The 24,536-nt window shown below is 35.5% G+C and overlaps 1 protein-coding gene across 3 annotated transcripts in view; it reads right to left on the bottom strand.

Annotated features, from left to right (window-relative positions):
* Window positions 1–1,224: 1,224 nt before the first annotated feature.
* Window positions 1,225–24,536, bottom strand: part of Rh50 (Rhesus blood group-associated glycoprotein Rh50) — a 39,614-nt gene continuing 16,302 nt past the window's right edge. Inside the window, exons 1-9 of one of the 3 annotated variants that reach the window (XM_003700010.3) lie at window positions 23,147–23,336; window positions 16,617–16,803; window positions 11,529–11,679; window positions 9,906–10,053; window positions 8,720–8,938; window positions 8,547–8,629; window positions 2,602–2,745; window positions 2,015–2,183; window positions 1,225–1,949 (exon numbers count right to left, since the gene is read on the bottom strand). In XM_003700010.3, the coding sequence (XP_003700058.2) occupies window positions 1,795–1,949; window positions 2,015–2,183; window positions 2,602–2,745; window positions 8,547–8,629; window positions 8,720–8,938; window positions 9,906–10,053; window positions 11,529–11,679; window positions 16,617–16,803; window positions 23,147–23,321 (1,431 nt within the window). In that variant the 5' untranslated portion in view covers window positions 23,322–23,336 and the 3' untranslated portion in view covers window positions 1,225–1,794. Of the gene's footprint in view, window positions 1,950–2,014; window positions 2,184–2,601; window positions 2,746–8,546; window positions 8,630–8,719; window positions 8,939–9,905; window positions 10,054–11,528; window positions 11,680–16,616; window positions 16,804–23,146; window positions 23,337–24,536 lie in introns of those variants that run through there. The other 2 variants (XM_076539454.1, XM_076539455.1) reach the window with 2 other exon arrangements.

Here is a 24,536-nt window from a genome sequence, read left to right as displayed (position 1 = left end):
ATCGCATTAGAAGCAAAATAAAGCAATAAAAGTTTCCTGAAAGCTTTAATAAAGAAAATAAAAAAAATGTAATTTTATGGAGAAAATTTGTGGCGCCATCTAGCGGCGAAACTGCGAACTAAACTGGAAAAACGTATGTCCGAACACGCAGTAAGGGGGCAAATAAAAATTGATTTTCTGGGCTTAATAGGCAATAAAATGAATAACTTATTCAACAAAAATTGCTTGAAAATGTCTAAAGAAGCATACTAGATCGTCGAAGTTGCGAAATATTACTTTTTATATTTTTCCTTAACGCGTGTTCGGACATACGTTTTTTCAGTTTAGTTCGCAGTTTCGCCGCTAGATGGCGCCACAAATTTTCTCCATAAAATGACATTTTTTTTATTTTCTTTATTAAAGCTTTCAGGAAACTTTTATTACTTTATTTTGCTTCTAATGCGATCACATAACACTTTCTGAGCCTCAGAAGTACTCAAAGTTCGCTAATTTTCGAGAAAATCGAGATTTTCTATTTCTGTAGTTCCAACTTTCGCCGCTAGATGGACGCCAATTTTTTAGTCCATGAAATGGGCTATTTTTCTATTTTCCTTAATAATTGTCCTAGCGGGCTATAATTAGACTCGTTCGATTCCGTAGGCGACAAGGAAAAATTTGTATATCTCAGAATTTCGGAAAAGTGCCTAGTTTTCGAGAAAATCGAAATTTTAATTTTTCGTAGTTCGGCCGGTCGCCGCTAGATGGCGCCACCTGTACCGTTTTCGACCGAATTCGACAAAAATTGATTTCCTAGCTTTATTACGCATCAAAACGCATCAAACCCTAATAGAAATTTGTTTCTAAATGCCTCAGGTACCATACTACGTCGTCAAAGTGCCAAAATATTGCACTTTGCATGCGCAGTAGAATTGACATAGGCGGCTCATGTCCGCGTCGGAATGCTGACACAAAATAATTAATTACTCATTACCCAAACATTATTTATGAACTTTTATGATCGAACCATGTAAATAATGCATTGCTGACCATTCTTCAATCATAAAAGTGCACAAAATATATTCACAAAACGTGTAATTAATTATTCAAAATGACCTCGTGTATACCGTGGCTGACCTTAGGTTATTAGTTAATAACTAATTAATTTCATTAAAAATCTGAACAAATACGATACGAGAAAGTAGCTGAGGGACCACTGAACATTCTTTTATAATAAAAGTGCATAAATTGTGTTTAGAAAATGTGTTATTAATTATTTCAAATTATCTCATGCGTACTATGTATTCCGCCGACTTCGTGCTGGATATTAATTAATAACTAATTATTTACAATAAAAATGTGAACATACGTGATATGAGAAAGTAGCTAGGGAGTCACTGAACATTCTTTAACCATGAAAGTTCATAGATTGTGCTTAGAAAGTGAATAATTAACGATTTTGTATACTCATTATCCCGAAAACCATATCCCCGTAGATTTTAATGCAAAATTGAAATTTCCCGCGCTTATATTCTTGACTTTTCAACTTTTTCGTCCACGTATTTCTCTTGCACCACTCAACCAATTCAACCGCATGCCACGGTTGACTATTTTTGCTTTAGCGCGAAACTCGCTCGCTCAGCATCGTTAGGTTAGGCTCGGAGCGCCTCAATCAAACAGACCTAGTATATTAATATTTAACCATCGAAAATCAGCACGGGACCCATCAGCGGATCAGGACTAAATCTCAGGTATAAGCGTTATTCATCTAGCACGCGATATCGAGTGATAAATTATGGGACGAATTTTCTCATGTTTTCAAATGTGTCCCATAGGCAATTGATCTCCGTCGCAGGTGTTTCCGTCCTTCACATTGGATTCGTGCGAAGACTCCTCTAATTCCCAGTGCACTTCGTCATCAAATTTCTGTTCCTCGTTTATGGAACCGCAAACCGACATACGCATAAATAAACCTACAAAAAAAATATTTGGTTATAACTTCAATAAAAATTTGATTGAATGTCAGTAAAAATAATACCTGTAATTAATCCTGAGACGATAGAGATGCCCAGAGTGATAGCTAGTGCTAACAATTGGTACGCTGCCTGTTGTCCAGCAGTTCTGTCTTGTCCAGTCTTTAACGCGCCATTATTGTCTCTCATTTCCGCCAGCTTCGATTCCGAGCTTGGCGCTCGTGCACGGAAGATCTAAAAGGTAAAATTAATTAATAAATATAGGAAATAGGCGGTGAGATAAAGTAATAATACTCAAATAATATTTCAACAGAAACTTTAATTATACTTCTGAAGCTTAGAAAGGTACGTCTTTACTCTTCAACGAAAACCAAGAGAATAAGAAAACTCGTAGAAGGAAAAATCCGATACGAGTCTATAGACCCTATGGGTCCTATGGTGACAAACAAACATGTGCAACCTCTTGAGTCGAAACTCCAACGTTAGTGAAAGTTTACGACCCGATGATTTTTGCTGAAGGCAACACTTATTGTGGTGAATAAATCCAAGAATAAATATTGTTCGCGTAATTATGTATCTAATTAATTATTACTGTGAAATCAGGTAGTAATTATTATTATGAAATCAATTAATGTGAAGTGAATTTATGTACCTCGTAAAGGGAATAATCATAAGACGCTTCCGTCGCTAAGCCCGCCATCAAAGCACCGAATAAACCTCCGAGAACACCGGGCATCCCGTGGAGATTATGGACGCCACACGTGTCGTGGATTCGCAGACGCTTTTGTATCAGTGGCTGGAATTTATGGAGTTAGTTTACAAATTTAATTGCGATGTAGTTGTAAAATTTATGTTATAGAACATTTAATCTTTGTAGTACACAGAAATTAACTTATTTAAAAAGTCATAAGACTGTAGCTTTCTGGAACTGAAACTTTGTGTTAATAAATGTTTTGTAATAGAATTTTGGAGTTTTATTTTCGATTGAAATATGGTAGTGTTGAAAAGAGTTAATTGTATTTGATATTTAAACTTTGTGGTACACAGAAATTAATTTATTTAATAAGTCATAAGACTGTAGCTTTCTGGACACTGAAACTTTGTGTTGATAAATGTTTTGTAATAGAATTTTGAAGTTTTATTTTTTATTGAAATATGGTAGTGTTGAAAAGAGTTAATTGTTATTTGATATTTAAACTTTGTAGTACACAGAAATTAACTTATTTAATAAGTCATAAGACTGCAGTTTTCTGGACACTGAAACTTTGTGTTAATAAATGTTTTGTAATAGAATTTTGGAGTTTTATTTTTGATTGAAATATGGTAGTGTTGAAAAGAGTTAATTGTTATTTGATATTTATCCTTTATGGTACACAGAAATTAATTTATTTAATAAGTCATAAGACTGTAGCTTTCTGGACACTGAAACTTTGTGTTAATAAATGTTTTGTAATACAATTTTGAAGTTTTATTTTTGATTGAAATATGGTAGTGTTGAAAAGTATTAATGTAGTCTGTAAAAGAGATATGAATAATAGTTCACTGTAAATTAATTAAATTATTAAATTGGAAGTGTTTACTCTTGTGGGTCCTTTTTTGAGTTTGAATTTTCGCGCGCAATGTGCGAACGGTACCTGTAGCGTCATCTAGCGGTTAACTGTTAAAGAAAATTGTATTTATCTTTGAAATTAATGATTTTTACGCTTTTCTAAGTTGAGTGAAGTACTCTACGATGTTAATAGAATTGAAATAATTTCATTATAATGAGTAGAAAGCGCTGGAATCGAAAATGAAAATTATTGCAATTTGTGGACGTTAAAATGTCTAGCCATCTAGCGGTGGAAAGTGTGAACTAATGGAACTAAATTTGAAACACTTTACCATAAGAAATATTATCTTTCCCAATCTAATAGACAATAATATGATAAAATTAGTGATATTAAAAGTCCTCAAAATCATTTACAAGCGTAAATAACTCGAAAATATAAATTTGTAAAAAGGTTTCAAATTCCACCGACGCCATCTAGCGATGAAACAACGAACTACGTTTGAACACCACCTGTCGGTAACAGTTACCGACATTTGAAGGACTAACTCAAAGTTACCGACCGAATTTACTACAAGTTTCAGCACTTTTCTCGCAGATGGCGCCACGAGTAAAATTCTCAATGACCGAACACGCCTAAAATAAAAAAAAATTAATAAACTATTTCCACACAATTATGCAATATATAAACGCAATATACGTGTGTATAATCACTGAAGAGGAAACTGGAATAATAGAACAATGTTTCAGTTTTGATACGCAATGGAGCGATTCTAATAACTCTGTCATAATTATATTCCGAAATTTACTGACATAATACCGTAATAATTACGTTATGATAACACTGTTATATTATTTGCACGGTACACCCGGAGATGATTAAACAGACGTTATTTATATTATCGGGAACGGAAACAATCTGACATTCATTGGACGGCTCCCTTTGTTCTGCATTCTCCTCTTTCCCTCTTTTTTTCATTGATATTTAGAAACCGAGCCATTTCGTTCCGCGCGTTTTGTTTCCAGTTGAAATCCATCGTGTACGTCGACGAAACAATTTACTAATTTGTTTCTTCCATCAGTTGGAAGTTTCTCTTTTTTGTTATTTAACATTACTACGCTTTGAGTATGTTCCATATCGGAAATTCTTTCGGAACGGGTCTACAGATTAATCGAACAGAAAATTAACGGTAGAATGAAAATACCATTAGTACTTTTACTCATCGAAGTCGGAGATCTAAAACAATCACAGTATAGGACGGATTTCGAATTCCTATAGTTTCAAATTCTGTAAAGTAATATTTTATAAAACAGTCAAACTTGTAAGAGAGAATATGGAGAAATATTTAAACAATTTTTTCAGTCATGTAATATAGAAATGTATCGATATTAATTTGACTCGTGGCCTGATGAAAGTTATCCGAAGAAACGCCGAGAATAAAGTACATAAAGAATATTGAATTACCGACGGTGAGTCGCGAACGAATCACGGATAATTAGAAGAAGTTCCAAGACAGTTCTCCGCGATGATTATCCGTCTTTCCGCGATCTCGCTGTGTCAATACTTCCGGTATCGAGAAATGGTGACTCAAGAAACTTTCGAGCAGATTTTAAACGTTGTCACGCTAAATTTACCACGAGAAGAATCTCTCCTTATAAATCTAATTTGTTAATTCGATAATTCACTCTGTTCGTTATATCATTTCTAACGAAATTACTTTAAAAATTTCTTATAAAATTACTTGTAAAACTAGCCATAAAAATAGAGGAAAATGTCAAGTGTATCATATGTAACGAAATTTATATCAAAGAGCAAATTTGAATATTCGTTAATTCGATAATTCGGTTTGTTTGCTATATCCACCTTTAACCAAATTACTTATAAAATTTCATGTAAAATTGGTCATAAAATTAGTGGAAAATGTGAAGATTATCATATATAGGGTGTTTGACAATTAGTGTAGGTCCCTGAAATGTAGCTGACATGATTCTGAATAAGACTTCTCTTTGCAGAAATGGGGTACGAAGCTCCGTTTTTGAATTATTAAGGAAAAACGCGGACCAATCGCGCGAGAATTGCGCATGCGCAGATGCGAGAGCGACAGCTTCCAACCTAGCGACGCATGCGCAGACGCGAGAGCGACAACTTTCAACCTAGCGGCGCATGCGCAGACGCGAGAGCGACGCGAGAGCAGCGCAGTGGTAAATGCAATGTATAGTATATTCAACGCTTGGTGAGTGCAACGCGTAAGAAATCAATGCGTGGTGAATGTAACGCGTGGTAAATACAAGGCGTGGCAAGTACTATGCGTGGTAGGTGCAGCACGTGGTAAGCAACGCGTGATAAATTCAATGCGCGGTAAATACAACGCGTGGTAAATATAATGCGTGGTCAATACAACGCGTGGTAGGTGCAGCATGTGGTAAGCAACGTATGGTAAATTCAATGCGTGGTAAATACAACGCGTGGTGAATACAATGCGTGGTAAAGAACGCGTGGTAAATACAATGCGTGGTAAATACAACGCGTGGTAAATATAACGCTTGGTAGGTGCAGCACGTGGTAAGCAACGCGTGGTAAGTGCAGCACGTGGTAAATACAACGCGTGGTAAGTGCAGTACGTGGTAAAGAACGCGTGGTAAATACAGTGCGTGGTAAATACAACGCGTGGTAAGTACCACGCGCTCAGCCGCTAGCTCGAAGCTGTCTCGCGTCTGCGCATGCATAATCCTCGCGCTCTGATTGGTCCGTGTTTTTCCTTAATAATTCAAAAACGAAGCTTCAAACCCCATTTTTGCAAAGGGAAATCTTATTCAGAATCACGTTTGCTATCCCTCATTTCAGGGACCACTAATTATGAGACGTCCTGTATAACGAAATTTGTATCAAAGAACAAATTAGAACTCTCCAAGCGAATCCCTTGTGAAGTCACAAAAAGATCTAAAATACTTTTGCAAGTCTGCAGAAGAGTATTAAAAAATATCTTTAAATATTCCAACAAGCATTGTTATTAAATCTCTCGAATAAAGCTTGAACCTTGTTTTCCGTAAAGGATTGATTCAAAGCAACACTGTTGTGTTTTGTTTACGAAGTTCGCTGTTGTGAAAGGGTAGTTGTATACACTGAAAATCGATAAATTCACCTGAAAATTTCTGAGAAGTTCCGACACGCGAAATCAAAACAGCGACAGACTGCATGTCAATGGAATATCTGGTATGATTTTTGAAAAAAGTTGAAATTTCTCCACGACGTCGAAACGCTTGATAATACACGCGGAACATAAATTTCACGAGAATGTGGGCTCCGTCGACGTTACGACGTGCACGTGAAGTTCTACGGAGCTGCTGAAACGATTATGAATTGCAGGTGAATTTAATTTGCCAGCACGTGATCGGATTTAACATTGAACTCTTGCTGGATGATTTATAAAGCTTTTTCGAATTGTGAAATTGTTTCCGTCAGAATAGCGAGATTATCGTTCATTGCTGTTTAAAATACCGTGCGTCATTTGCCGAAATTTTGTGCTTCGATATTCCGGCTTTTGTTATTATATTGTTATATTTATACGTGTATTAATATTAGAGTATGTGTACATATATGTACATGCATGTAATGTGATGCGTGTACTGCAGTATAATATAATGCAATATTTTGTATTTCATTATACTGCATCATATGTGTATTTTTATTTCACATAACGTAAGAGTATGTGTACATATATGTATATCATGTATGTAATGTGACGTTTGTAATGTAACTATAATACGAACGTTAGAAGATAATGTTTCAAAGTACTCCTCCTCCGTTCAATAAAAGGATCCTTTTCGTTAGTAATTTGCATTCATTGCATGAAATAATGAAATAATACGAGTGACTGAGAGACTAATTTACATAGCATCAGGTACACAGTAACAGACAAAATTGTGAACTGAAAGACAGATCAGTGGACTAATTAAAATCGGATGTTGCAGCTTACTATAAGTACTTTGAATCGTCCTATGAAAATGTAACAAATTTCACCTCTGTTCTGACGAGTATCGTATTATTTTGTTACTTTGAGTACTTTCATTACTTTCAAAGCATTCTATCGAGCTTAAATTATAATATTATTTTAGTGAGATGATGTAAGTGATATAAATGATATAAAAAAGTGATATAAATCAGACGATTCATGTGATTCAAATTAATTGCTTGAATTATTTGAAGTAGTTCAACTAGTTGAACCCATCAATTCAGTCAATTCAGTCAAAATTGTCAAATCAGTCAAATCAATCAAACCTATCAATTGAGTCCATTTAATCAAGTCAGTCAAGTCAGTCAAGTCAGTCAAGTGAGTCAAATGAGTCAAACGAATCAAATGAGTCAAATGATTCAAGTGAGTCAAGTGAGTCAAGTGAGTCAAGTGAATCAAGTGTGTCAAGTGAGTCAAGTTTTACAAGTCAGTCAAGTCAATCAAATCAGTCAAATGAGTCAAACGAATCAAATGAGTCAAGTGATTCAAGTGATTCAAGTGAGTCAAGTGAATCAAGTGTGTCAAGTGAGTCAAGTGAGTCAAATGAGTCAAACGAATCAAATGAGTCAAATGATTCAAGTGATTCAAGTGAGTCAAGTGAATCCAGTGTGTCAAGTGAGTCAAATGTGTCAAGTGAGTCAAGTGAGTCAATTGAGTCAAGTAAGCCAGCACAGTTAAGTCAATCAATTCAGTTAATTCAGTCAATTCAGTCAATTCAGTCAATTCAGTCAATTCAGTCCAATTAATAAAATCTATTAAATCCATCAATTCAGTCAAAGTCAAATAACTTAAATCAGTCAAATCCGCCAACTCAATCAATTCAGTCCCCTCAGTCAAATCATTCAAATCACCCAAATTACACAAGCCACGTCAGCATTCCAAAACAGGGCCTATCACTCGTACAATAAAAATTTCAAACAACTACAAACAGTTAATCCGTCCAAATTAAACACCGTAATCCGTCCTACACCAGTTTCTTCCTTTCCAAAAGCTCAAAGAAGTAAGAAAGGGTCAAAAAGAGAAAACTAGGCCAATTACCGTCAAATATTTGTACCCAAGCACGCTGAGTAGTCCTGCCAGAGCGCCGACGACCAAAGCGCCGACCGGTTGACACATCAAGCCTGTGTTTATTCAGAAAATGTCGTCCCAGTTAGGTACATCGCTCGAATTTCCAATGTAAATCTCCGATTAATTAGACGGTCTTGTTGTACCTGCCGCGGTGCCCACGGCCACGCCGCCGGCCAACGTGGAGTTCTGTATGTGCACCATGTTGAATTTGCTGTCCTTCGAGACCAGGGCGGAGGTCGCGAACGCGATCACACAGCTCGAACAGATCGACAGAAGGGTGTTTATAATGGCCCTTTGCTGATCGTCTCCTTCGAGGGCGGCGCTGTTGAACGACGGCCAGAACAGCCACAGAAACACCGTACCTATCGGCATCGAACCATCTCCTCTCACCGTTAAGATACAACATCTTTCATTTTACCTTACTTGTATTTGCACTTAGTGCATGGAGTCTATTACGTGGAATCTGTGGACACTAGGGACTTTCAGTTAGTATTGGGGGACTTGGGTTCGAGGATGGATGGTGAGGTAGGGATGTGGGGATGTGGGGATATGTGGAGTTGGGATATGTGGATTGGCGGATGTGTGGAGTTGAGGAGATGAGGATTTGAGGATATGTGGAATTTGGGATGTGTGGGTTTGGGGATATGTGGATTTAGGGATGTATGGAATTGGAGATATGTGGATTTGGGGATGTGTGGAATTGGGGATATGTGGATTTGGGGATGTGTGGAATTGGGGATATGTGGAGTTTGGGATGTGTGGGTTTGGGGATATGTGGATTTGGGGATGTGTGGAATTGGAGATATGTGGATTTGGGGATGTGTGGAATTGGGGATATGTGGAATTGGGGATATGTGGATTTGGGGATGTGTGGATTTGGGGATGTGTGGAATTGGAGATATGTGGATTTGGGGATATGTGGAATTGGGGATGTGTGGATTTGGGGATGTGTGGATTTGGGGATGTGTGGATTTGGGGATGTGTGGATTTGGGGATGTGTGGAATTGGGGATGTGTGGATTTGGAGATATGTAGAATTGGGGATGTGTGGAACTAGGAATATGTGGATGTGGGAATGTGTGGAATTGGGGATACGTGGAACTGGGGATATGTGGACTTAGGGATGTGTGGATTTAGGGATGTGTGGAATTGGGGATATGTGGATTTGGGGATATGTGGAATTGGGAATGTGTGGAATTGGGGATACGTGGAATTGGGGATATGTGGATATGGGGACATAATAGAACCATCTATTAAATGAACCATCGTCACCTCTTAGTATCACATCACCAAAGTTATTGTCTTACATAACAATAATAATAAAACGAACCAATCATCGCAAATATGTCAGAGTTGTAAGAAGGCCCTTCCAGATGATGTTCCTTCGGTTTCTCCTTCATCCCGAACACAAAACTGACAGCCAGACCAAAATACGCTCCAAAAGCATGTACGAACATGCTATCGCCGGCATCAACAGCCTATAAAATGCGAATAACGCCGGTTCAATTTCGCCTGTCAGCCGAGACAGGTTTAAATTTTTAATTTGATTCCGGACAACGAGAGAACAGAGTATCAGTAAAAGTTTAACGGTAGCTCGAATATCTTGTGTAGACCGTAAAGGGAGAGAGACGGAGAAAAAATTTCTCGCTCGAAGTTCACTTAGCTTTCAGCATCGATTACATGACAGCTGACTTTCGTTCGTTTCTTAAAATCGAACGCTAGAAATACCTTTCGTAACTTTTCTAATTACCAGACACTCGCTAATTCTATTCCGGTCCGTCGTTCGGTAACTTCAAACTTTCGCGGAACAGCTTTCAAAACTTCTGTTCCACGCAATTGGCAGCGTTACCGAAAATACCCAAGTTTTTGCTACGGTAGATAACGATTAAAGAGTCACACGGGAAATTATTCAAGCGATGCTTTACAATCTTTAGGGAATTTCAAAATAACAGTTCATGCAAATGGGTCTCTTCTAAAATATTTTTATAACATTGTTATTTCTTAGCTTTTGGTATTTTGTTATACTGGACAGAAGAGTATGCAGAATGGAAGCAGAATGCAAGGCAATATAACATGTGGCGATATAATGCGAGTGATGAGACGAGAACTATGAATAATATTTTTGTGGTACGAGTATAACGTGAAACAATCATGCGTTGCGAATGTGACATATGGGGAATGCTATGAGTGATAAATACAACGCGTGGTAATACGATTGGTAATAGCAAGTCGTGATAAATACAACGCGTGGTAAATGCAATGTATAGTACATTCAACGCTTGGTGAGTGCAACGCGTAAGAAATCAACGCGTGGTGAATGTAACGCGTGGTAAATACAAGGCGTGGCAAGTACTATGCGTGGTAGGTGCAGCACGCGGTAAGCACCGCGTGATAAATCCAATGCGTGGTAAATACAACGCGTGGTAAATATAATGCGTGGTCAATACAACGCGTGGTAGGTGCAGCACGTGGTAAGCAACGTGTGGTAAATTCAATGCGTGGTAAATACAACGCATGGTAAATACAATGCGTGGTAAAGAACGCGTGGTAAATACAATGCGTGGTAAATACAACGCGTGGTAAATATAACGCTTGGTAGGCGCAGCACGTGGTAAGCAACGCGTGGTAAGTGCAGCACGTGGTAAATACAACGCGTGGTAAGTGCAGTACATGGTAAAGAACGCGTGGTAAATACCATGCGTGGTAGGTGCAGGAGACGGTAAACGACGCTTGGTAAGTGCATCACCCGTTAAACAACGCGTGGTACTATAACCTACAGTAACTATACCCCATAATAAACAACGCATGATAATTCAAACCGTACTAAACACTCCAACTTCTCATATATCTCTCTCCGAATGCAACAGACTGTATCACCTTACATCTCTACCCGATACCCAAAATAAAATTGTAAAGTAGTTCGATTCAGAACGAAAGCAAATTGTATATTTACCTGCAGTACATGCTCGCCCACGTACTTGTTCACGGTGAACATGATCAGCTCCAGGATCCCCATGAACACGAGCTGAATGTAGGTCGTCTTACCAAGCATAGCACCCATGGATATCAACGGGGTGGCCACTGCAACGTCTGCGCTTAGAAGGCTGAAAGTGGTTGCACGTGGTTGATCGATATCCGCGTTATTAACCGGCAGGTAGTCGCTCGAAAACCTGCGGATCAGTATTCATAACATCCGCAAGAGCACCGTCGACTGATATGCAAACAGGCCGGATCACGGAACCGGAAGGGACGTTTCGATATCATCCTTTCCTCGTTCGTTCACGCGGTTTGTTTAACTTTCTCCGTCGATTCTCTTCTGCGTACTTATACAGGGTGCCTTTCTACTTTACGAAAATTTCGAACTTGTATTCGAGGATGAAGCTATTGGAAATTTTAGATAATATCTTGGGGTATTGGAGGATTTTTGTTACTTCAAAGCTTGGTATTAGCTGTTTTATATTATTTGCTTTGCTGTTTTATAATATTTTATCATGTGCAATTAGAGGGTAGACATAGTATGATATAAAATGGATATTAGGGGATTTTGAAAAATATTTTCACAGCTTGAGTGCAACGCGTAAGAAATCAATGCGTGGTGAATGTAACGCGTGGTAAATACAAGGCGTGGCAAGTACTATGCGTGGTAGGTGCAACACGTGGTAAGCAACGCGTGATAAATTCAATGCGTGGTAAATACAACGCGTGGTATATATAATGCGTGGTCAATGCAACGCGTGGTAGGTGCAGCACGTGGTAAGCAACGTGTGGTAAATTCAATGCGTGGTAAATACAACGCGTGGTGAATACAATGCGTGGTAAAGAACGCGTGGTAAATACAATGCGTGGTAAATATAACGCGTGGTAAATATAACGCTTGGTAGGTGCAGCACGTGGTAAGCAACGCGTGGTAAGTGCAGCACGTGGTAAATACAACGCGTGGTAAGTGCATTACGTGGTAAAGAACGCGTGGTAAATACAGTGCGTGGTAAATACAACGCGTGGTAAGTACCACGCGCTCAGCCGCTAGCTCGAAGCTGTCGCTCTCGCGTCTGTGCATGCGCAATCCTCGCGCTCTGATTGGTCCGCGTTTTTCCTTAACAATTCAAAAACAAAGCTTCACACCACATTTTTGCAAAGGGAAATCTTATTCAGAATCACGTCAGCTATCCCTCATTTCACGTATACTAATTGTGAGACACTCTGTATTTATAAATAATAAAAGAGGCTATAATCAGCTTCTATAAGCTTGATTAATAGACCATTGACATTTTGTACGAATACAAAAGTAAGTTCTATTTTTCATGGCACACCCTGTACGTACGTTCATTGTGGCTGACGAGCGACTTCTGCTTTTTTTATCTCTGTTCCTTTTTGTTTTTTCTTCTCCACACTCACAGAGAGTAAATTGAATAAAGATGAATTGATGGAGTTAGCTTTTCCTTTGAAAGGTCTGGTGACTTTTGTGACGCGAAATGTTGAGCGAACATTTTTGAATATACATATTTGAGAACTTTAAAGGATGGCGGAATAATTGCTTTCCTGAATTCAACAGATTGCTATCAAATTATTTTCATCCTTGTTCAGGTTTTATTGTTACTAGATTTTTAGGTTATGATTAGGTTACGATATGACATTATTCAGTAAAATAATTTTGAAGAATAAACAATTTTAAAATAGTACTTTGATAGAAAGCTATTTTGTTGAATGAAGTTTTTTGAAAAATTATGCTGTTTAATAAATTATCCTAAAAAATAAACTACCCTGTAAAATAAATTATATTGACCAATAAATTATCTCAAAAAATAAACCATGATATAAAATAAATTATTTGAAGAATAAATTATTTGTTCAAACTTATAATTTAAAATCTTTTTTTGAAATGTCCAATATTTCACTTTACAGAGACTAGCATGGCGTGCGTTCAATGAACGGACGATTATGGACATAAATTAATATCTCATGAAAATAATCACTATCAATACCATTGTTACCGAAAGATATGATTCAATAAATTTCATCATGTGCTATTCTAGGTTATGCAGGGATTTAAGTACACATTGATTATGTATAATATCCAATGTTCGGTGGATTAATGTTGATTATGGCTACTTCATTATTAATTTATATGCCGGCGTGAAGAGAGACACGTGTTTGCACAGATTATTTCATTATTATTCCATTTCAGCAATTTTGTAACAGTATTAGTTTCTATCGATTCGTTGCACAAAATGTCCGATTTAAATACACTATATTATCCATTTATTAAAAACAAATATTTTATAAAAAAAATATATATAAGAAAACTAAGATTCTTTTAAATTTATTATTATTATTCAACATAACCTAACACGACGTAGCCTAACCTCTTCAATTTGTTCAACATAACCTAACACAACGTAACCTAACCTCTTAAATTAAATTCGGTGCACAAAATGTCCGATTTAAACTTGTTATTATCCATTTATTAAAAACAAATATTTTGTAAAAAAAATATATTAGAAAACTAAGATTCGTTTAAATTTATTATTATTATTCAACATAACCTAACCTCTCAAATTTCTTTCAATAAATTCCACAAAAAATATTGCAACTTTTGTAAAAATTCAAGTACCCCGAAACTCGGCATTACAGAAAAGAAAATTTCCACAGAATCGATTGTGACACAGGCACTCGAAAAGCGTGTCCAACACGTAGTATCGGAAACAAATAAATTCGTACAGGCCCGGTAATATACACATCAGGTACCGATTGGTTGAGAAGTCCGAGAATATTTTTGCACGTTCTTCCACGAAATATATTCGAAACGATGCACCATTGAATACCAAAGCCTGCTTGTAGGATTGTGTTGGACCCGCTGCAATGAATAGTTGATGCACCGAAAAAACTCCACTCAATACACCGTTTTTCGATTTCTTCGGTGTATTCAATTTTCTGGGGGATTCTTTAAACGGAAATAGCTCAATAATATACACGGTTTTATTACTTCTTTCATTACTGAATGCGTTACTTTTTGAAATGTGTATTTTTGAAAAATTGGAAAAATGGCTGCTTGATTGAAGAGTGTACGCCATTTTCCAATATGGCGGACAAATTTTAAGGAACCTTGAGTCATTAAGTAACTGAGAGAGTAACTAATTAGGAGAGAACTGTTACTTTTTAAAACATGTATTTTTGGAAAATTGAAAAAATGGTTACTTAACTGAGGAGCGTATTTTGTCCGCCATTTTTCAATATGGCGGATAAATTTGAACGAACCTTATTTGATCAAGTAACTGAGAGAGTAACTAAGTAATAGAGAGTTGTTCTTTATTATATAAAGTCAAAATAAAGAATGAAGATGTATTATGAATAAAAAAAATTAATTTTGATAAAGTAACTAACTTTGTTTATTAAAAAGTTCTGTTATTTTTCCGACACACTGTGTTAAGCAGCTGTGGTATATCCACGAATAGCAGGCATATTTAGAGCGCAGTATTAAATGATTGATAAGCCGTGCACATTGGAAACAGACAGTGAAAAGGCGAGTACTTGTAAATCAGAGATGGTCTGAAAAACCATCTAGGTACTCGGAGCACAACCGACGATACCATTCCATTAGAATAATTAAACAAGAACTTTGGCCGTGCAAAGGTGTAGTTTCGAAGTTTAAAACGGATCCCGGTAATTACAGCCGTCGGTTGAATAACGTTCGATAATCTACGAGGTCGAGTTTTGGAATTCCTGTATTACAAATGCACCGCCAACGAAATTATAAAATGGTTCTATACATCGGCGAATTTGTGACACGGAAAAGTAACGAAAGAGGGGTGAAAAATAGAGAGGAACGATCGAAATCACCGAACGGATTGAAAGTTAATTCCGATCACGTTTCGAACACGTGAATGATTTTAATTGACCGCAAACCTGATCAAATTTCCTCGGAAGATTGTTCTCTTTATCCTCCGTTCGATCAAATATTGAATTTTCGATTTCGTAGTGAATGGAGGGAACATCGATAAATTGTGGCTCGGAATTTATAGCTGATTAAACTGTCCGATATAAGTAATTTTATATTTATGTCGCTTCAATTTATAAATTTGTTATCCGGGGATTTCAGCGATTTACTGTATACAATATTTAACACTATTGTATTTGTCTTGAAAATATTCATTTTCATCAAATATTAAACTTTATATTAATACACCATTTTGTAGTACTTTTATGTCAACAAGCTAATGTTTATTTATTAACTGGTTGTCAGCCATTTTGTACGGTAAATGTCTAAAGACAGTTTATATAGAAATTTTCTATTCAAGTACCTTTTCAATTTATATATAATAAGAGGCATTTTGTATTGAAAATATCAGAGAATAGTTTATACAGAAATTCTCATTAAATAACCTTTCAATTTATATTCAGTATGAGCCATTTTGTAAGAGGTTATGTCATGAAATCATGTCGGACATTTTGTGTATTAAAATCACCATATTAATCACATGTGATGAGCAGCCATTTTGTGTATCAAAATTACTGTATTGTTCACATGTGAGGAGCAGCCATTTTGTGTATCAAAATTACTGTACTGTTCACATGTGATGAGCAGCCATTTTGTGTATCAAAATTACTGTACTGTTCACATGTGATGAGCAGCCATTTTGTGTATCAAAATTACTGTATTGTTCACATGTGAGGAGCAGCCATTTTGTGTATCAAAATTACTGTACTGTTCACATGTGAGGAGCAGCCATTTTGTGTATCAAAATTACTGTACTGTTCACATGTGAGGAGCAGCCATTTTGTGTATTAAAATCATCATACAGTTCACATGTGATGAGCAGCCATTTTGTGTATCAAAACCACCATATTGTTCACATGTGATGAGCAGCCATTTTATCTTAAAAATACTAACAAAACCTAACCTTTCCATCAAACCTAAAGCTCCAAATTAATGTACCATAAGTGACTTACAAAAAAACCTAACTAGAAATATATTTTATTTTTAATAAAAATGAAAACAAACCTTTCTTATAAATATTTCAGTTAAAAATGAATGAACTCATACCTCTTCAGAGACAAATAAGCTCTGTTGTCCTTTTCCATATGCATGACCCCCTCGCAGATCATGGCAACTTGAACCAAAATGGCTCCCATGAGGAAGCTTAGTCCAATGGCGCTCTGTCCGTATCTCCTCAAGAAGGTCATCAGGAAACCGAAGCCGATCCAGATCATCACATGGACATCTTGATACACTGAGATGTTTTAGGAAACAAAAAGAGCTAACTGTAGCCGCATGCATGGCTCGCGTGCTGTTAATGAGCGACACAATGCTGGTTTGCTTCGTTGCTTGCTCGTTTGTTTGCTCGTTCTGGTACGAGAGTGCTGTTAATCGCGCGTTAATTGATCGCCGCAATTACGTGGCTCCGTAATTGGTTCACGAGGGATGGAACTTTTACCAATTGCGGAGGGAAAGTTACGCGTGAAGGTCCATTTGCAGACGTTCGGTGGGTGGAATACGATCATTGTATAGGTTAGGATACTGTATGATGGAAGGCTCGTAAATTTAGGCTTATGATGGAAGTATTAGTTGCAGAGTTTTATGAGGGTGAAATAGAATTTTGTGGTTTTTATTTAGGGTGATATTGAGGTAGGGGTTGAGCAAATTTTTAACTTGTTAAATTATTTATTTGAGGATTTTATGTTTTTCAAGTTTTAAATTTTGAAATTTTTGCTTTTATTAAATTTTTAATTTGAGGATGTTTACTGAGTTTCAAGTTTGAGGATCAAAAAATTATGTAGTTTCAAATTTGGGAGATTGAAAATTTACTGATTTCAAATTCACTTTTTTCAAATTTAAGGGTTTTTAATTCATTTATTTCAAATTTAATACTTTCTAATTTGTGCAACTTCAAATTTATGGATGAGTATTTTACCAAATTTCAAAGTTAAGGGTTTTAAGTATTCATATATGAAATTCAATGATTTCAAGTTCACTTATATCAAATTTAAGAGTTTCTACTTTATTAAACTTCAAATTTATAGATCAATATTTTACCAAACTTCAAATTGAAGGGTTTCAAACATTTCATACATCAAATTCAATAATTTTAGATTCACTTATATCAAGTTTGAGAGTTTCTACTTTACCAAACTTCAAATTTATAGATCAATATTTTACCAAACTTCAAATTGAAGGGTTTCAAACATTTCATGTATCAAATTTAATAATTTTAGATTCACTTATATCAAGTTTAAGAGTTTCTACTTTATCAAACTTCAAATTAATAAGCCAATATTTTACCAAATTTCAAAGTTAAGGGTTTTAAGTGTTTTATATATGAAATTCAATGATTTCAAGTTCACTTATATCAAATCTAAGGGTATCTACTTGATCAAACTTCAAATTTAAAGACAAACATTTTACCAAACTTCAAATCAAAGTCTTTAAAACATTCCAAATATCAAATTTAAGGATTAATGACTCAAATAACGTAGAAGCTTAATCTAAAACATACACCTAAAATCTAGTAGCGTACAAGGTTGATATTACTACTGAATTCCCCCCGGTTCCGCGTGAAATTAAACAGGAATAAATCAGACGCGTGAAGAGCCGGATTAAGAGTCGACACCTTGTTCGTATAAAACACGTTCGTAAATCATTGGAAAACGGTGAACGTCTTAGGCCATTTCGAAACAGATAATTCGTGCTTTCCCCGGGGCTCATCCATCACCGACTGTCGCTACTTGCAGTTCTCGTGAATGCATAATAATCAGCAAAATCGTGGTGATTTGGGTCGACGTTTTTGTTGGGGGACTCGATCGAACATGCTTCGAGACTTAAACATCCCCTATTCCTAAATGAGTCGCTCAATAAGCTTTTATTCAAATTAATTCACATATTTCTTCCTTTTTATCTTGGTACAATTCGAAGAACCACTCACAGACTTCTTAAAACATTTTTGAAGACCATTTTTTATATAGAAACATTAAATTTTTATGTAAAATCGAACAAATTGATGAGTTTATGCTGCAAGAAAATTTAAACGAAGAAATATTTGTGGAGATACTAAATGATTTTTGCGTTCATAAAAATTATTAGAATAATTTATGTAAATTTATTATAAAGCAGTACAAATGATTGTTGTAATTTTCAAATTGAAGAGATTTACTGAAAGATTCATTTGCATTTTATTATTATTAACAGAAGTTCAAAGATATTTTCTTTAAATTGAGATCATTAAAAAATGGCGTCCTACTAGTCTTCAGTTCTACAAGTTCTTTAGTTCTTCAAAAATGTAAAACTGTGTGCAATTTTCTTAGTTTAAAATTTAGTAAGATAAATTTTGGAGGCCACGAATCGATAGGTAGAGGTGTTTCTAGCGAATGATTTCCTTGGGAAGTGATCCAGGATCAAAGAAGATGCTGTCTCGATGGGTGATCTATTTATTTATCATAGGTATTGCGGTGTCCCTGTCACTGGTGCAATTTATATGCGGATAACCGATGATCGAGGAGTCAAGTCGAAATTCAAGTAGGTCGAAACCACATTTCATAACCGAGGAGCTCTTCTCTGATCCGTTCGTAGTCTGCATGTATCGTCTTCATATTGGACGTGTGGAAAACGTATCAGAAATATTAAGGCTTTTCAAAATTAACATGTTACTATACAGAATTTAAATGTGAAGAAGTATAATAAAAATTGGGATAATAATTTTCTGTGAAGATATTTAAAAATGAATTCAACTTGATGCGAACTTAGGTTAGGTTCATTTATTTGGGGTTTATGTGAAATATTGTTGTGTGTCATGAAACATGGAGGAACTTTTATTAATTAATTTATTATATAATACTAATTTAGATAATTAACTAGGTTCAAGTGGTAGTAGGTCATATTAGGTTCATCGATGAAGTTCTGCAAATTTTGAGGTTAGGAATTCAATATTATATTAAACAGTTATATACATTGTTATGTATTAAACAGTTATATACATTGTTATGTATTAAACAGCTATATACATTATTATATATTAAACAATTACATACATTATATATAATAAACAATTATATATATAATATATAATATATAAAAAAAATTTGCTTAGTTAAAATACATAAATAAAATGCATCGACAAAAGAGATAAAATAGGTTTAAAGTTGATCGAATGCAATTTGTGTAGAGTCTCGCGAAGAAAAGAAGAAATACGAAACATTTCAATAAACAGTTTGAGAAGAGAATTACAGGGGCTTAACTGTTCGTTCGAAGGGTTAATCGAATTAAGTCGTCGAGGAAGGCAATTATCTTCGGTTTGAAAGTCGGCTAATGCGATTTCGCTGCAACTTTATCGTCGTCGATTCCATTACCTTTCCATGACTCGGCTCGAATCTGCCAGGGCTTTTCGAAAATTACCGTTTGATGGATGCGAACAAGCAAAACGGCAACACGATTCTCTCGTCATTGCCTCTCCCGTATAAAAGTCACGACAGGGACAGCAATGCCTCAAGTGATAAATAGATTACCTGCACGCGGCTCGAATAATTTCCACGGGAAGCTACCGTTTCCACGGGCTTCCGGTTTTTACTCGGGTTATCCTTGTTTCGTGGGATTTTACTTCTGACTACAGAAATGACAACTTCGTGAGAACATTAATCTATTTACTTTACTTCTTCGCCAGATTATCTCGTATTTTATTTTTGTGCTTCAATTTTGGATCTGGGAGAAACTTGAGGAAATCGTACTTCAAGTTTGTTTGGAATGAGAGAATCTTTCTTGTTTGATGCGTTCTTATAGGTTCAATTTTTCTTAAAGTTTAATTTGTTCTCATTTGAACATTTTGAAATTTGTGAACATTTATATTTTTAAGTTTGACATTGCAAAATTGAAGTTGAAGTAATTTAACATTTTCAAACTTGTCCTTAAAATAAAACTTGCAAGATTTCTGTTCAAAATTTCATATTTAATATACATATATAATGTATATAACTGTTTAATATGTAATAATGTATATAACTGTTTAATATGTAATAATGTATATAACTGTTTAATATATAACAATGTATATAACTGTTTAATATATATAATGTATATAATTGTTTAATATATATATATTATATATAATTGTTCAGTATATATAATGTATAATATAAATAAATTTTTCATATGAAAATGTCTAAAAGATTTGAACATATGTAAATTTCTAAGTTACCGACCGAGTGCCTCCATTTTACGACCGCGTAACGCCGCCATCTTGTCTTCATACTAAAAGCCTATTCCACTATCCACATCAACTAGAAAGTAGTTAAATAAATCACACAAGAAAAGTCTCCGTACAGAAAATAGTACCTCGACAAAAAAAACGAAGAATAAAAGAAAAAACAAAATAGTCGGAGTTTAAAAAGAGAGAAAGACAATGGAGTGCCGTCGTGTTTTTGGACTTTTCACAGCGTTCTCGTTCCTTAACCGTGGCAATTTCCATAAGAAGGAAATTTCGTCCACGTCGCATGAAAAGCGATTTCCATAAGAAAACACGTACACTCGGCCTCGGCTGGCTCGGATCCCAGCGAAAATTTATAATCTTTGAAGAGCAACGAGATTACTGTGCCAATTATGCTTCTGGTCTGGAGACGGTTTTGTAATCTACACAAAGTATCACTTTGAAATTCAAATTCTACGGCTAAAGTGTTGACCACGTGTTTATCCCTGGCCAGGGATTTCTCGAGAAACGGCCGAAAAGCTTCGCTACGTTTATGACGATAATAACATGCATAATCGTGTTATTTTGCCTGCGAGATTTTCGAAACGTTTAACCTGCGATTAATATTTAAGCATTTTGTCTAATGCGTGGTAACGAGAATGCGGTGCTTTAAAAATTTCGGATTATTAATTTCCTGGCGTATTAATTCGTGTACAAATTGAGTTGCTCTTGCAGCAACACGGAATTAATAAATATTTCAGTCTTTCAGCATTATTAATTAATACCGTGGATACGCGCTTTCATTGTAGAATTTGAAGGGTCTGTCTTTGCAGTGTAGGAACCGATCATAATTAAATGAAAGCATTTGTAATATAAATTTAATGAATTCCCATGAAAATTCGTGGAATACGGAATTATTGAAGCCATAGCAATGTAAACAATTTATACAAATCCCTTTGAAATTATTGCACAGAATTTCGTCGACGGCAAATCGAAACAAGTGCTGTTAAATATAATTGGAAGTTCTTTGGGGGCTGTTTTAACGAGCTTCGAAGAAATTAAGAATTGTCATCGGAAAACAAGGTTGATTTCGAGTGAAGCGTCGTAAAGAGGTTTCCGGTGTAGAAACGCGACGTTAATGTACGTACTTTATCCGACTCTAAAGTTAAATCCACCGAAGTCTGTTCGTCGTTATGCAGTTGCACGAGTTTCTCGGAGTATTACGCACGCGTCTTGTTATCTCGCCACGTTTTTCTTCGCGCCTTTGTTTCAAAGACAGGAGGTGTAAATGGCGGAGAAAAAATGGAGGGTGAGACAGCGGGAAAAATAAGGGAAACTCGATTGACAAATGGGGATGGAATAAAAAGTAAATAGAAAGTAATTGGAATCACGGAGGAGAAAAGAGGAAAACAATGTACACTTTCAACAAGTTTTAGAAAGACAATTCAAAAAGAGGACAAAGGAAGAAATACTTTGATTCAGTTGTAATTTAAGAGATAAAGAAGAAAATAAGATTTCTTCCTTTTTGAATTTAAAAGTTCAAGCTTAAAACTGAATGTGTATATGCAAAGAAGAAAATGAATTAAATATTAAATTAAAATTGATGAATACACATTTACAAACAGAGATGTAGAAGAAGAAGAAACTAGAGATGAATAGAAGTAAATCAAATCAAAGGAACAAATAGCAAGGAAGAAATATTATTAAGTAAACAGAAGATTCAGAAGATAAAGAAGCTTTCTTCTTTTTTACATTTAGACAAGACCCAAATTGAGGGAGTATAGCAAAGAAGAAAATGAATTAAATATTAAATTAAAATTGATGAATACACAGTTGCAAACAGAGATGTAGAAGAAGAAGAAACTAGAGATGAATAGAAGTAAATCAAATCAAAGGAACAAATAGCAAGGAAGAAATATTATTAAATGAACAGAAGATTCAGAAGATAAAGAAGCTTTCTTCTTTTTTACATTTAGACAAGACCCAAATTGAGGGAGTATAGCAAAGAAGAAAATGAACTAAATATTAAATTAAAATTGATGAATACACAGTTGCAAACAGAGATGTAGAAGAAGAAGAAACTAGAGATGAATAGAAGTAAATCAAATCAAAGGAACAAATAGCAAGGAAGAAATATTATTAAATGAACAGAAGATTCAGAAGATAAAGAAGCTTTCTTGTTTTCTTCATTAAAACGAGCCAACAATCTAAATGCAAGGAAATGCAAACTGAAGAGTTACAACAAAGAATCTAAATATTAAATTAAAATTGATTAAACTAGCAAACAAAAGAAGAAAGCTTAAACAGCTAAAAAAAATAGAAGAATGGAAGTATATAGTTAAAGAAGAGGGCGTAACCGCGTAAAAAGAAGAGAGGTTGAAGAAGAACGAGTCGAAGGACTTACGTGTGTACGTGACCGGCAAAGAACTCGGTTTTCCATTTAGATGAGGCGAGAAGCTGTTCTGACGGTAAGCGGCGTTCGCCTCGGGGGCGTAATCAAACGTGGCCAAAAAACCACAGAGGAGGAAGCCCTCGATAAAGAGGAGTACGATCGCATGCGATACGTTGTTCCTCGTCATCCCTTCTTTCACGTGCTTTCTTCAGTCCTTGCCTACACCAGAATCGAGCCCGTGAAATTACTCTGGCTCTTGCACCCGGGGGTGACTTTTCTTCTTTCGAACCCTGTTACCTGCCTCGGTGTGCTTGAACACCTCAAACGTTCTCTTACAGCTTTCTATGAATTTAATTTCGATTTCTCTTCGATTCTAGCTCTTCTTCTTTCTTTCTCTTTGTGGACTCATTGGTTCCGGGCTGATGGTTTCTTCTTTTCGATTTCGGTTAAACACCAAGATGTGTACGCTTTAGGGTTAAATCTTGGTAATTGAATAGGGGCTGTTCAAGACGAATTTCTAATTTACATTGACACGGTTAATCAAATTTAAAAAGTGACGGGATGTGAATTAAAAATAAACGATTCGTGGTTTGGATGAAGATGAAAGGATGTTCAGAAATGAAGATACAATTCAGAAGACAAAAATGAAGACAATGAAATTCTTCTTCTTCTATGTGTTCAAACATTCAAACTTAAAAATGCAAGAGATACAAAGAAGAAGAAAATGAATTGAAGACAATGTCAAACATAAATGATGTCATATTATGGATGAAGATGAAGAGACGTTCATAAATGAAGATACAGTTCAGAAGACAAAGATGAATACAATGAAATTCTTCTTCTTCTGTGAGTTCAAACATTCAAACTGAAAAATGGAAGAGGTAGAACAGAAGAAGAAATCAAATGGAAGACGCTATCAAACTCAAATGACTTCACATAATGAATAAAAATGAAGAAAACAAAATATGAGAATTGAGATGACAAAGATGAAGACAATGAAACTCTGTTTCTTCTCTATGTTCAAACATTCAAACTTAAAAATAGAAGAGATAGAACAGAAGAAGAAAACAAATGGAAGACACTATCAAACCTAAATGACTTCACGTCACTTCACGTCTTGATAAAAATGAAGAAAACAAAATATGAAAATTGGGAAGACAAAGCTTCTTCACCACACATAAAATTATCTATAAAAATACTACAACATACAAACCCTCTCAACAATCACCAAAATTATACTCTACCCTTAAAAAATGACTATTTCGATTCACATAGCAAATATTTCTCCAATCCTATACAAACTCTCCAGCAGAAATGCTTTCAGCAATTTTCTTGAACACTCCCCATTCAACACACGCCATCCAGAAATAAAATTTCAACCATTTTAACACGGCAAGATCAA

Source organism: Megachile rotundata, chromosome 14, assembly GCF_050947335.1.
Source record: "Megachile rotundata isolate GNS110a chromosome 14, iyMegRotu1, whole genome shotgun sequence".
Lineage (NCBI taxonomy): Eukaryota > Metazoa > Arthropoda > Insecta > Hymenoptera > Megachilidae > Megachile > Megachile rotundata.
The sequence above is the reverse complement of the archived record's forward strand: the minus strand, read 5'-3'. Positions and strand labels throughout refer to the sequence as shown.